Source organism: Nelumbo lutea, chromosome 4 (assembly GCF_056320005.1).
Source record: "Nelumbo lutea isolate HS-2025 chromosome 4, American lotus-T2T, whole genome shotgun sequence".
Classification (NCBI taxonomy): domain Eukaryota; kingdom Viridiplantae; phylum Streptophyta; class Magnoliopsida; order Proteales; family Nelumbonaceae; genus Nelumbo; species Nelumbo lutea.
This window is the reverse complement of record NC_142687.1, coordinates 8,909,116-8,924,174: the sequence shown is the minus strand read 5'-3', so window position 1 is coordinate 8,924,174 and position 15,059 is coordinate 8,909,116. Positions and strand designations below refer to the sequence as shown.

The 15,059-nt window shown below is 37.3% G+C and overlaps 1 protein-coding gene across 1 annotated transcript in view; it reads left to right on the top strand.

The window, feature by feature from the left end:
- Positions 1–15,059, top strand: part of LOC148853775 (Nucleotide-diphospho-sugar transferase family protein) — a 36,837-nt gene that overhangs the window by 9,349 nt on the left and 12,429 nt on the right. Inside the window, exons 3-12 of the mRNA XM_088983464.1 lie at positions 2,926–3,384; positions 8,743–9,122; positions 9,202–9,384; positions 9,463–9,648; positions 9,834–9,908; positions 9,990–10,056; positions 10,844–12,020; positions 12,109–12,165; positions 13,874–13,948; positions 14,102–14,133. Coding sequence (XP_088839590.1) covers positions 2,926–3,384; positions 8,743–9,122; positions 9,202–9,384; positions 9,463–9,648; positions 9,834–9,908; positions 9,990–10,056; positions 10,844–12,020; positions 12,109–12,165; positions 13,874–13,948; positions 14,102–14,133 — 2,691 coding nt within the window. The remainder of the gene's footprint in view (positions 1–2,925; positions 3,385–8,742; positions 9,123–9,201; positions 9,385–9,462; positions 9,649–9,833; positions 9,909–9,989; positions 10,057–10,843; positions 12,021–12,108; positions 12,166–13,873; positions 13,949–14,101; positions 14,134–15,059) is intronic.

Below are 15,059 nucleotides of genomic sequence, written 5' to 3'. Positions count from 1 at the left end.
AGGCTAATTTGTCCCCTTTTCCTTGGAAAGCTTTCTGGGTTGGTCCTCTCCCAAAAGTAGGTTTTCTGTTGGGAAGCCTCTCTCCAAACCATCAACACTTGTAATAGACTTCCAAAGGAAAAGGATATTGCAGTGCTTATTCCCACATGTGTGCATTCTATGTTTCAAGAGCAGAGAAGGTTCTAATCATCTTTTCCTCTCATGTCATTATACTAGCTGGGTCTGGAATTGATATATATATATATATATATATATATATATATATATATATATATTTTCTCTATTTGGTAGAAATTGGGTTGTAATACAAACCATAATAGAGTGGTTTTCACAAGATATCATGGGCTGCCACACCAACATAATGGCACTTCTATGGCATAACACAAGGGCTGCTGTAATGCCATACATTTGGAGAGAGATAAATGCAATAGTGTTTGAAAATAAAGAACACAGTGTAAATTCTCATTGAACTAGTTAAAGTAAGAATTGCACATTGGGTACTGGTATATGAGTTTCAAGATGTGAAGACAGATGGATGGTTGGTTAAAGGCGATAGAACTTTATTGCTAGTGTGTCACTTAGAAGACTACAGAGGACAATCAATTGGCAAACTCCCTGAGGCTTGCAGGCTGAAATGTAGTTTTGATGGGTGCTGTTTAGGCAACCCTGGTGGGTGGTAAAGGGTGGCAGCAACTTGATGAGCTTTTCAGGGGCTGTTGGCTTTGGCAACTCTTTGAGAGCAGAGATGCTGGCTTTAATCCAAGGTCACAAGATGATGGCACAACAAAATTTGAGAAATGTACAAATAGAAGGTGATTGCCAAGTTGTTATTTCTTGGCTTTTTTCAGGAGTCACCCTGGAGGTTTAGAAATTTGGTTAGGGAACCCAAATCCATTTGAAGCAGCTTGTCTGCTCATTTTAGTGGATCCCTATATCGGCTAACACCCTAACTGATAGCTTGGCTGGAGCTGGAGTATCTGTACAAGGGTGTTTATGGGGAACGTTGAAAAGATTTCAAACATAAAAATGGTTTAAATCTGGGGATATTGTTTGTATATGATAAATTTTTTTGGGGTAAAATAACCACTCAGTATCTGTTTTTCATCATTCAGCAATTAAGTAGGTTTTGAGTTACTGAAATGCTGAATGCCACATTTTTAAATTTGGAATCTTTTCAGATTCAGCTTTCAGCTCCTATTTCAGCAGTTACCAAGTGCCAACTTGGAGTTACTTAAGGGGTGATAAGTAACTTCCTAGATACTTTCACCCATTTAAAATTTAGAAATTACTTGAGAGGTAACTTAATAATCCTAGGCTTAACACTTTTACCTCCTCAAAGATTACTTCACAGACACTTCATCACCTCCATTGTCACATCAGACAACTAATGACCTTCATTGTCACATTATGACAACTTGTTACATAATGGTAACTCATCATAAATCAAAATTATAGAATTCCCCCAGCAAAAGAAAACTTACTATAGCATGACTGAAAACAAATTGACCAAACTGCCTCTATTTCTTGACAAACTTGAAGTTGCAGCACACTATTAGTGACACAATGGACAGCGGAACTTACAGACTTCTATCATAACCACATGGGTCCCCAAATTAAACTTCTATCATATCTGGTCTTCTGTCTCCAAGAAATCTTCTTTCCTTTTCTATGGTTTTACATCAGGAAGGCATGTTACCTGGAACAACCAATTGTCATTTAGACAACTTGATGAAGTGAATAACAGCTTAGATGAAAACTCACAATGGAGAAGCAGGTGAGACACCATTCATCATGTTTGCAATGTAAAGAGCATAGGTTTTCTGGATCCCTTGTGCAGTCAAGTGATCAATGATGAGGATTTCATTTTAGACTTTTTAGTACATTGTCCACATGAGAAAGGGATATTTGGATGGAACACTTTGAGTCCAAATCCAACTCCATAGAGAGGATGACACACCTCCATGACAATGGGGGTAGTTAGAAGGACTTAAGCTCTAGGATTATGTTTCCTAGTCCCATTATCCTTCTTGTATGGGGAATCTTAACCTGTTGATTATAAGACGAGATATGGTACAAAATTGGCCTTCTGACAAATGACATGCCTCCTAAACGTTGGGTTTCACACCACTTCATTACTCACCATTAGGGGTGTCAATGGACCGGTTTTGGGTTGGACCCTGTCCAAATTAAAATCAATTTGGTTGGATTGGATGGACCAATAAGACATATTGAATTGGACCAGTCCAGACTTATGGTTCAAAGTATTTATTGGATTGGATTGGACCTGGTCCATCCATAATAGATTTATATTGGAGTGGGTCGGGTTGAACCAATATCTGGTCCATTAAGAATATAAGTGTCAATGGACCAGGTTTGGGTTGGGATGAATCAAAATTAAAACCAATTTGAACAGATTGGACAGTCCAGACATTGAAATGAACTGGTCCAAAATGGTCCAAAGTATTCATTGGATTGGATTGGACCTGATCCATTTGTAATGGACTCATAATGGACTGGATCGGATTGGACCAAATCTGGTCCAATTGACACCCCTACACCATCCCCAGGCACTCTTGGATTCTTGCCCCCAAAAACTGCATTAAAAAGGAGGAAAAGCCTTAATGAATAGCCTACCATGACATCTATCTTTCTGCATCCCTTCTTCCCACCTCTAAAAATTTAACATAAAAAGATATTGCTCTTCAAGTTGGAGAATTATTTCATGGTGCCACAACAAACACCATACTGGAAAGGTTCCAACTTCCAATGTCAAGAAGAGAATCCCATCCAAGTCAGCAATACTATTATTATTGTTAGTGCTACTGATATTCCTAGTACCGTTATTTTTCTTTTTTGACTTGCATTTTTCTCTGCAAATATTAGTAGTAATCCAGAGTTGATTTTCTCATGAGCTTTGTGATGCAGATAGAAACATTTCTCACAACAATGAGGAAGATTGGGCCGCCAGGGCCAGGGCATGGGCAGCAGCCAAGGCAGCAATGGAGAATCCACAACCTCCATCGCAACTTCCTCCAGTTGGCAGACCAGAAGACCCCAGTAATGTGTATCACGATCCGTATCATCAAACTGTTGATGCTCGTTACACTGATACTCAACAACCATCACTTATGGCATCAAGCCAGCAACAGTTCCCAGTTTCTGCCACAAACCTCCATATGCCACCTGTAAGCCATATCCAGGAGTCCTCATCCTTCAGCTCTGGACAGTCTTCTTCTTATGTGTCAGATGGGCATATACCATACGTTGCTAGAGATGGTGCTTTGGTTGAGGATTCAGGTCCTGTATTTCCTCATCTAGGAAGTGTTCCTACTATCTCATCAGTTTACCAGCAGGAGGTACCTTCTAGTTATTCTTCTGTTTCAGGTAATGCTTCATGTAGCATTCTGAATTTGCATGTGACACTTTTGTTCAAAAACTTGGTTTTGTTTTGTAGTTGTGTTTGTGAATTATATAAAAAGTAATACCGATATTTTCCTTGTCTGATTCTTGACAAATCTAGTAGATGGTTGGTGTCCTCTGTAGATCTATTGTCAAGATTCAACCTTGTTTTATCCATAATTTTCAGATTTTTTGCACTGACATTGATGTTCAATTGGAGGTGTGTAGGTTCTACATTGTTCTATCATCTCAATAGCCACTCGTTTTAACTCAAAGTATCCTTGCAGGGTTGCTCAGCCAATGTAACCATAGCATGAAAGAGTTGAGGTAGGGATGCAACTTAGGCTTGGGTTCATGTCAGCCCTGGACTGAACCAATGTATTAAAATCTCAACACTAATCCTAATAAAACTCGATCTTTGACCTGAGGTTCCCAACCCTAACCCAACCTGACTCTATTATTTGGTTGGTACTTTACAACCGTAACCCTAATCCAATCTTCAACCAACTGTACTAGTAAAATCTTGTTTTTGCATTTCATTGATGGTTCTAAGAACATATAGTGAGAGGATATGATCATATGAACTAACTTCTTGCTCTTAATTTTTTTCTATCCACCAAAAATAAATGTAATAAGAAATTTCTTTTTTCTGGATAGTAATTTGTTGTATTAATGTCAAAAGTTAAAAAGTGTACAACGAGAAGTTATACAATGGGGGAAAACCACACATGCATTAAAGAGAATTGTAAGAAGAAAGATCATAGTTCTAGTTCCATGAACTCCTCTGGGATCAGCAGTGTTTTAAAAGCGCAAGGCGCAAAAAAAGTGCAAGGGCCAATTTGCGCCTGAGGCGCAAGGCGCTAGGCGCAAGGTGAGGTGCGTGCCTTTTTAAGAAAGGTGCAAAATTACAAAAAAAAGCTAAAAAAAAGTCAGAAAATTCCAAAAAAATTTAAAAAATATTAAACATAATGTTAATAAAAATATAAACTTAAGTTTTAAAATAAATGATTTAAATAACCTATTATCTAAAATTAAAATACATAAACGTAACATGTAAAGTGCATTCAAATGAAAATTTAAAGATAAAAGCAAACATATAAAGCATTTTCAAGCATGTAAAATCCACAATCTCTTTTTTTTTTCCTTAATTGCATTGCTCCAAGTAGTTAATGTGATGTAAAGCATATTGCATTCTTGATTCTATGAGTCGCCATTGTAGCGCGCCCCTCGAGGCAAGCCTGAACAAGTCTACGTTAGGGTCTAAAATTCTTATTTCTCACATAAAAAGTAATGATTTTACAACTTTGATTGCCTTTTAATAAGATATTTTATTGCAATGAATGAATGAACAACATAAGCAAATAAGGGGTTCTTGGAGCCGTTAAACTAAAAAAAAGCAAAAAGCGCAAAACTTTAAAAAGGCGCACGCCTGGGTTGAGGCGCATGCCTAGGCGCACCAGGTGCGTGCCTTTTGAAAGAGGTGCGCCTAGGACTTGGGTGAGGCGCCTAGGGATCAGTGATTTAAAAGGCGTGCCTAGGTGCATAGGTGAGGTTTATTTTAGGGTAGGTGCCTTGCCCAGGTCCTAGGCACAGCCCATTCAAAAGGCATACGCTTGGTGTGCTTTGTGCCTTATAGCCCAGGCATGTGCCTTTTGAGAATTTGACACTTTTTCTTTTTTTTGAGTCTAGCAGGTGGGCCGGGGGCTCTGCCCTCGGACCCTGTGCCATGCTTCTCGGGGGTAATGCCGTCCATTCATTCATCCTAATAAAAGAATTAGGAATGTAATATGTCACATTAGCTACTTGATGAGATTGTGGGTTTTATATGCTTGAAAATGTTTTATATGTTTGATTTTATTTTTAAATTTTCATTTGAATATGCTTTACATATTATGTTTATGTATTTTAATTTTTGATAATAGGTTTTTTAAAACATTTGTTTTATATTTTTATTAATATTATGTTTTATAATTTTTTGATTTTTTGGCTTTTTTTTTGAATTTTTTGACATTTTTTATTTTTTAGCTTATTTATTTATTTATTTATTTTTTAAGTTGTGCGCCTTGCCTCAAAAAGGCGCAAGGCGCGCGCCTCATCTTGTGCCTTTCACTTTTAAAACACCGTCTGGGATGGAGCCCCACTAGTGCAAGGATTTGATCATCATAACATGCACTCTCATCTAGCAACAAAATAAAAAACTAAAGATCAAAGGATAAACACAATGTTGGAGTCTCAAATCTTGTGTCATCAATTTTGAAAAGTAAAATGAGCTTTATCAGCAGTTCTTTTTGGAGCCATAAAGTTATTCTTTAATGGCACTTTAAATTTATTATGACATTCTAAGGTTGTGACATTGCATAATTGCATCCTTATTCAAATATTTCTTTGTTACTGACAGAAGGGGTAGTAAGTTGTATTTCCTTGCATAATATAAATAGGTCATAAGCGGTGTTGTCAAGATCTTATGATTTACGATATGATTCACAATTTGGATCATGAAATCCAAGGGTTTCGATTCGAATCTTATATCTGAATACTTTTTTGCAAAAATTTTACGATTTTTGTTTGTATCATATGATTTGATTCATAAATCTTACAGTTTATATGATTTCTGCAATTTACTGCAATTCAAAGCAATTCAATTAAGAATTAGTACTCTTTTTGGCATTTTGTTTTGTTTATATTTAGTTTTGCCAAGGGTGATTTGTTTTAAGGACCTTACTAGGAATTGATTTATTTATTTTATTTAAGATCATATATTGAGTTTATTTTCCATAATATGCAGGATAAGGAGCCATTGTGTGTGTATTATTTGACTTTCACGTCAAAGTTGATTATATCATCTTAGACTTATATTGTATAAGTGGAAAATTCTATTGTTTTAGGTACATATATGGTAGATATGGATTAAAATTAGGGATTTCTATATACATTTAGCCTTTTAGCATATCTGTCTTTAATGTTTTGACAAGTTTGTAAAAATAGAAATGATCTTATGAATTACGACACAATTATGATTTTCAGAACACTAGTCATAGGGTTGCCCTTGGGTTTATGCTCCATTGTTGTCAACTTGGTTTTTGTCATGTGAATCTTATTATTTCTTAATCAGATTTAGTGGTGTGTAATATACATGTGTAATTTCAATTAGTTTCCTTTTTTATCAAGTACAATTCATAGTTGTCAAGGCATTGCCTAGGCGCCTCGCCTAAACGCCTTGACTTTTAGCAACTAGGCGGCCGCCTAGGCGACAAAAATGACAAGGCAGGCGCCTTTTATAATATCATTTATATTGATGTATGTGTTAATACATTTTATTATATGCTATATATATATATCAATTATACTTTGTTTTAATGTTTTACTATTGAAATTTAAAAGATCAAAGGGTTTTGAGAAGAGAAAAAGAAAGAAAGAATAGAATAATAAAGTTCTTTTTGCCTATTCTTTCTCTCTAATTAAATAAAACAAAAACTCCATCCTTGTTTTTTTTTTCTATTTTACTTTCCATCTTGAATATTTATCATATAAAGTTAATAACCTTCTTTAGCTGCTAATTAATATGAATTTGCTCTATTAAATACTTATTATTGTAGTATTATTTTTGAAAATAATGAAATTAATTTATGTAAAAGATTTTTATCTTTTAGATGTGATAATTTGCCACATTTTTAGAGGAAATTTAATGTTCTTAATAAAGAGAATTGCTGTTTTTTCAGTTAACATATATGCTGAATGGTATATAAAACTAGGAAACTAGCCAAAAGTCAGTTTTTTATATTATAAATACGATGCCTATTATGTAGCTGTGCTTTGTCCCTGAGTGATGTCTTTTTTATCAAGTACCCTACTAATCTGAGAGGTCTTTTTTTTTTCATGACTTGTTCCCCTGAGTGATGTCTTTTTCTTTGTATTTTGTACTCCCTTTTTTTCATGTTATATTAGTTTGCCTTTTTTTTCTGGTTGAATGAAAAATTTGTTCTGTTGGCTGCAGTGTCCTGGAAAATTGTGTCATTTTCCCCAGAACACCACCTAGGCCAAGAAAGAAAGATACATTATGGAAATAATTGTCTATAAGTTGTTAGTCTTTGGACTTCTTTATTTATTATTCTTGCATTTGCTTTTCTCTTAGATGGACCTCGTGGGGTGATGTTCTTTTCTTTGCACTTGACAATTCCTTTTTTCCTTTTAGAAATATAATTCATTTTTTTTAATTCATTAAGGACCTATCTATTTGAATTTTTGTTTCATGAGTAATGTAATCAACCTAAAATTAATCTTGTAAACAAAGGGAAATAAAGGAGAAAGAATCCAGCAGCAGGGAACAGCATATAAGATAGAGAGAATAGAAAGAAAGAAGAAGAGTGGGGTTTGACTCGATAGAGACATCTCCTAACTGCCACACTCTTATATTAATATTACAATAAAAGATGGGATTACAATACTGCCCTTAAATTAAAGAAAGACAAACCTGCTCCCAAACACTTCTAGCATACCTAAATATTTGGATGACAATACAATAAGTTGCATGTTGATCCCTGTACCATGCTGAATCAGTCTTCTCAGAATTATAGCCTATTTGGCTATGCCAAGAAAGGAGTTTAAGGTGGTCAAGTGAACTCTCTTTTGAGAGGATGGCAAACAATAACAAACTTTGTCACTAGGAAAAGCTAATTGCTGCTTTTTGGATGGCTCTGGAGGAGGGTAGGACAAAGTTAAAATTTTGATGGGGGCTGCATTAATAATCCTGGAGCCTGGAGCTTCAGAAAAGGGGGTGGACGAGTGAGAGATAATAACAAGGGCCATCACTCAATAATCGTCCTGTCATGGGTCTTGAGAGCATTAGACTGTATATGAACCTAACCTTTGGCACTAAGTGGCCACTCTCTGACTTAAACCGCATTCTCTTGCTTGCTAGTCTGAGATTTCATCATTTTACCAGGCAATGGCCCTAAGGGGATCTTTAGAGATGATGGGGGAAATACGCTATTAGCTACCAAGGCCCTGCAGGGAATGTAATTAACTAATTATCTCTCAAAGTAGAACTAATTGGCGATTCAGCAAGGTTTATAACTAGTTGGAAGTAAAGCAAAGAGAAGAGAGTTTTTATTATGCTTTATGTATTCAAACATGATTGTGAATATGAGGATGTGATTTTTTAGGTTGGACCTTTCCCAGCAGTCTGTCATAGAGTCAGAACTGTGTTTCTATTTCTGCATATTATCATGCAGAAGATGGATGTATTATCTGCATAGGTCCTGAAGAGTGTGGTGTTTGCTGGATGGCTCAGGTTGTTTCCTCTGCTGGGTCTTTTAACTTTTGATTTTGCACTCTAAATGACAGGTAGACAGGAGGTTGGGGATCAAAATGAGCAGTTATGCAAGCCATCACCTTTGCTCATATCATCAGATCATGATGGACAACATGTGCAGCCCAAATTACCTGCTGCTGCTAGATTAATTTCAGAACAGCCCCATTTTACATATGGCGATCAATCTGCTGAAGCTGCAGCTGATTTGAGTGATCGGCCTTTAGATTTTGCACCAAGGTTTACTCATGAAAATGAACTAAATCAGCAAAATAGTTACACACATCCTGATCAAGCAGGGCCTTTAGGCAGTATGGACTCAATTGCAACTGTGCCCTCAATTCATGCATGGACTCCCCCAGTTGCTCTAGGGGTGGGATATCCTCCAATTCCATCAGTTCCATCAGGGCCACAAGTATTTGTTCTCCATATGCATAATTTCCTATTTCCTTTAGGTCTTGATCCGAAAATGCTAATTCTTGCTTCATTTGCAGTTTGATCCTCCATTTGTTGCACCTTCTCCTGTTTCTGGACATGCTGCACCAATCTTTGGCAGGATGCCTGGAGCAGGCTTTCGGCCTACTATTCCAGTTGCCGGTGCCCCTTTTGGCCTACCTACCATTCATCCTTCAACCACATTTCCTGGAGATGTGACTGTTTTGGAACGTCCAAAGAAGGTAAATATATTTATCTAATGTTATGTTTTGAGGGAATGATGAATTTTTATTATGTTTGGATTCTGTGAAAAATTCCAGGCTTCGGTACCCAATTGGCTTAGAGAGGAAATAATTAAGAAGAAAGCTGTTATTTCAAGTTCAGTTCAGGAGCAACCTGAGGAAGATGTTGGTGAAGGTGTTAGTAAGCCTTTTAAAAAAGATGATCAAGCAGATAGCAAAAGCATTGATTCTTCCAAGTCAACTGAGGATGAGGATGATGATGAGGTTCTTTCCTTTCCTCAGTGCTGTAATACATGAATTTCATTAATCATAATGTTCTATCAACTTCCCTTGTTTCGTCTTAAAATGAGTTTGAAAATTTGTCATTATCTCAGTGGTTACTATAGCTTCCTAATTAGTAACATGTACAAATAATGACATCTCTTTACTCTCCTTTGCTCTATATGTAGGATGATGTGGAGGCAGCAAGAACAGCAGCAATCAACCAGGAAATAAAGCGTATCCTAACTGAAGTTCTTTTGAAGGTTGTAACTGCATAAAAGTAAAACCAATGGCCATGCTGTACTTCAATGTATTTTTGGTGCTGAGTTTTATCTTTTGAACAGGTTACGGATGAACTGTTTGATGAGATTGCTACAAAGGTTCTTAGTGAAGAAGATCTGACAGTTGAAGGTACATACTTACAGCTTGCTTTCTGTAACTTTGAATGCTTTTACCTACTCAACTCAGCAGACTTTTTCCCAACTGCATTCGGTTGGCCATGCAAACCCTGTTATGCCATTCCCAGTTAATACTCTACAAGTCCTTCGATAATTTCTGGCTACCTCAACAAATGTTCTTTTTGGCCTTTTCTTGGTACTTCTATCACCATTAGTGTATTGGATCATTTCTTATTAGTTTAGTTCTCTTTTGTTTCATACACACATCTAAACCATCTTAGTCCACTTTTCCTCATTTTAATACCTGTTGGGGATGTCAAATATTCCTACAATTGTATTTGTTTCTAATTCTTACCATTTCTACTCTTCCCCATTCATAATTCCTATAGTACTCTTGCCACTTATCCATCCCAGTCCCCCTCTCTCCTTAATGCGTGGTCTGTGGACATATTGCTTGTTGGTTGCCCTTCACTCTGTCCAGTACAATATTGTTGCCCTTGTGGCTGTATTATAATTACTTTCCTTTTAATCTGGTTGGTGTTCCCCAAGAACAAACTATGCAGTATGCACGTTCCACTTCATCCACCCTTAGTTATATGTGCAAATATCCTTCTTCAATGTCTCTATAACCATGGGATAGTGAACATAGGTAACAGAAATGGTCTCCTTGAGGTTTTCTTTGGTCATCAATTCAATCCGTACCCTCATTCTAATTCCTGCTTTTTCTAAATTTCCTATGCTTTTTTTGTCCTGGTTCTAATTAAAGCCTTTTGATTATTTATATGAAATTGGTCTGCCAGTTGACCACAGTTCTGCTGCACCAAATCAGAAGGTATTACCATCACCTCCAGTAGTTCAAACTCCCAAGGCTTCTGCAAAGGTTCTGATTCCTGTTAAGGCAAAGGAAGCTGATGCCAGGGAAGTCGGTGAGAAATCTAGTTCTAGTTCTCCTGGAGATGTACTGGGTCTTGCAAGTTATGCCTCTGACAATGATGATGATGATGAGATACAAAGCTCCACCATGCCCAACAGGCCAATGGATGCTGCCTATAAACAGTCAACAGATGGTAAGCTTGCAGAAGATATCCCTAATGCAGTAGGGGATGGCATTCCTATAGGAGAAACTGAGAGGCTCAGTAGGAGTCAAATGGGAATGGAGACTGATAAGAGGAAAACAAGCCAAAATGTTGGTACACATAAAGGCAACAATTTGGGCATTGTGGTTGGTAGAGGTATGGATTATGAGAATGATGGTCACCTGACAACTGCTCCCAAGGTGGTCTCTGGATTCCAAGAAGATAAAGTCAATTCCAATGGTGAAAAGATGGTTCAGGCCTCAGATGGTTCTGCGTCAAAGGATACTGGTGGAGGAAAAGGCCATGTGAAACCTGGGCCGGTGCATGGAAATGATAGTCATAGAAAATCACTGAAAGATGATTCTCATGGTAGGGAGGCCAAAAGTAAATCAGATAAGAGTGATGGATTGGGAGCTAGGAGCTTTGAGAGTAAATACACTGTCAGAGAGGCTGAAACTGGTAAGAGTAAAGTGTCTGAGAAACAGTCTAATTCCACTGATCACAGGAGAAAGGATGAAAGGCATACAAAAAAGGAAAAGACAGATAATAAAAATGGCTCGAAGGAGAGGCTGAAAGATCGAGGAACCAAATCCGAGGAAAAAGCAAAGGAATCTGATTCAAGAAAAGTTTTAAGTCATGTCAATAGTAAGGATGACAGAAAGGAAGCTGAGAAAGTTAAAAAATCCAGCTCTAAAGAAGATAATTACAGAAAAAGAGAGCGGACTAGGGATGAGAGGGGAGATAGATCCAGGCATAAAGTTTCAAGAGATGACTTGGGCAGGCACAAGAGAAGGCGTTCATCTTCAATTAGCAGTAGGGATAGAAAAAGCAGAGATAACTCAGTGTGCAGTCATTCCAGCAACTTGAGTAATGGTGTTTCTGAAGATTCAAGGCAGCAAAGGTTCACATTGTAGATCTTTGACCACTTTCCCTTTTTTATTCATTTCCCCCTTTTTATTTAGATATTTACACTCAGGTGCACTCTGCAGAAAGCCACATTCAAAGCGGCATAGCTTGTCACCATCACCTACCAGGTCTAGGCGAAGGTACTTTTCTTTACATTAATTTCACTACTTCTTGCCATGAAGTCTGTCTTGAGACCCAGTGGGTTTGTTTAAGATTCTAGCTGGTGCAAGATTTTTACATGCGGTGGGTAGATAATTGGGGATGGGACCAGATTGGTCCATATACACCATCATGACTAATTCTGTTTAAGATTCTTTTCCTTGTTTTTATTTAAAAGAAAATTCACTAATTAACAATTGCATGGAAGGGTTATAGACTTCTAGTAGTACATGATTAGGTTTTGGACTGTTGTGGATGGAGGACTTTATAGTCTGTAAGTTTTTCATGGGAGGGGAATCCACTTTATAGTGTATAAGTTTTTCATTGGAGGGGAATCCTCTTTAGACACATCGGTGTTTTAAAAGGCTTATGAAGCTTATGCCTTGGGGCTTTTCTTGAGGTGAGTACCTAAAAATATGTATATCATACATTAAAGTAAGGTTCTCATCATAAGAACAAGTTAGTGATCAATTCTAAGATTTCTAGATGTGCATTAATGTTTAGTGTTTTCAATACCAATTTGAGGTTTTAATTTACATTAAGAGCTTTCTTACTACTTTTTAGTCCTTGGTTAAGACTTTCATTTATACATCAAAAAGGAACTATTACCCAATGATGATCCTGGCTATCCACGGTCTTATTGGGCAATGACCTTTTTTTTCTTCTAATGTATACTAGTAATCTTATAATCAAGGAGTCAAGGACTACAAAGTAGCGAGTTTTTTCTTATATATATTCTTCTCATTTTATCTTATGTTTTTTTTATATGTATTCTAAAGAGAATGAGATCCCACAAGGCTTAAGCCTTACACATGTCAAGCATTAGAAGATCTTAGTGGTCAGTGCAACTGCTGCTTTTCTCGTTGAGGGCCAACTGGTTGTTCGGCAAGCCTATGATCTGTGGTGGCAAATTACTCAGTGGTTGGTACTAGGGTTGATCATATATATATATGTATAACCATACATAACTTATATAGTACATATTAATAAATTAATGAATATAAAAAGGGCAGCCCAGTGCACGAAGCTCCCACCAATGCAGGGTCTGGGGAGGGGCAGATGTATGTAGCCTTACCCCGACACATGGGGGCTGTTTCCAAGAAACCCTGGTCACCCAGTTGCAATGGAGCAACCCAACCGTCGTGCCAAGGACCACCCTCTTTAATATATGTATTAGGAATATCTATATGTATTTTCTGTAATTTTGATTGTAAAGTTAACAATGTATTCTTAATAAAATATAATTTATTAATTTATATGGACAAGCTGGGATGCCTGGCCTGGGCAGCCCAAAAGGCTGTTATTACACTGTAAAGGCTTGGCCCATGATCATCCCTAGTTGGTACTCTACCTGAGAGTCTATGATAATTTGATCTCATTAAATGATCTACAAGGTGCACTTGGGCAGCATCTTCTCTGTGGGTTCTCTGTTGTGGGGCACAAGAGCATTTTTGTAATTCACCATTTTGTAGTGTTCATTTGATGGTTGACGTTCTTTTTTTAATGGGAATATCTTGTCTATTTAATTCTGTAAGATATTATTTTTGTCATCAGAGGCAGAGTAACCTATTACCTATACAAACAGGCTGATTTGTATCAAGTGCTGACTTTATACGAGGATGAAATTTTGTGTATTAAATTATTCATTTTAACTCACCGGGTCAGTATGATGGATGTTTTTATTTCTAGACAAGTTTCGCGGTCACCACATAGCAAGCACTCTCAACGCAGGCATTCTCCTTACTCTTCTCTAGAGACCAGCAGGTGTGTTTTCAGGCTGTCTGTTTTTCAGATTGTGTTAAAAATGTTTTGAGGCATATACATGCATCATAACAGTAAACGTCTCAGGTGAAACATTCAGTCTTTTAGACCTATGGCTCAGAATTTGTTTGAATTGAAACATAATTCTAACTGCAGGAGTAAGAGGTCAAGATCCAACTCGCCTGTTCGTAGGAGAAGATAATGATATAAACGGCAACTATTTTGAGGATGTAGTATTCATATGTTGTGCAGGGGGGATGATGATAATGACATGTTACTTGCCTCGGAATGGTCATTTTCTTCTGCCGAGGATATCTGCGCAGAAATCAAATGTGCACTGTTTTAACCATGTGATGCTTGGGCTGCTTCTGATCCTGACGTTTTACTTGCATTTCGAATTGGCGTATCCTGTATCAAGCAACCAGTGTAAAAGCTTTGTAGCATATTGCTGACAGTTTGGTAAATGATGTTCTCCCAATAAAAGACGAAGTTTCAGATGAAAATTGTATTTCCTTTTGTATGCTCTCTGTTTATGCCTACTGGTCGGCTGGCTTGCAATGTGTTCTGGTAAACATGCGTCGAGTTCAAAGATGTAGTTGATGCCGATAAAAACAAGTATTGTATTGACGGAGGTGCGGTTGAATGGGGGTTGGTTGACGTTGACGGACGATGATTCTGATCGCCATGTTCAATGAAATGCCATCCCTGGTTTGGCCTTTCGACTGTTCGACATCGCGATGGTGGGTGTAAAATATAACATATTTAAGAACTTAAGCTCACTTGGGAAATGGAGTGAACCACAAGACTCAGCTACTGGGGGGATCTAGGAGGGAAAATTGCCTTTCTAAAGAGTAAAGATGGGTTCAATGCTTCACAAAGCTTGTAAATCATGTTCCTTGATGGCCGAGTGATAGAAATTGATAAATCTAAAGAAATATTTTTTTTTTCTGGTACAAGAAATTAGTAAATCTTTGGAAAGTATGATCTGAAATTTTGGACATACAAAAAGCAGATAATGATTCATGGGAGGTGTTCGCAATGCACGGCTGCAAGTGCTGTGAGGAAGGTTCTGAAGAAATCTGGATTCTTGTTTATAGGAAGTGTAAATACGAAT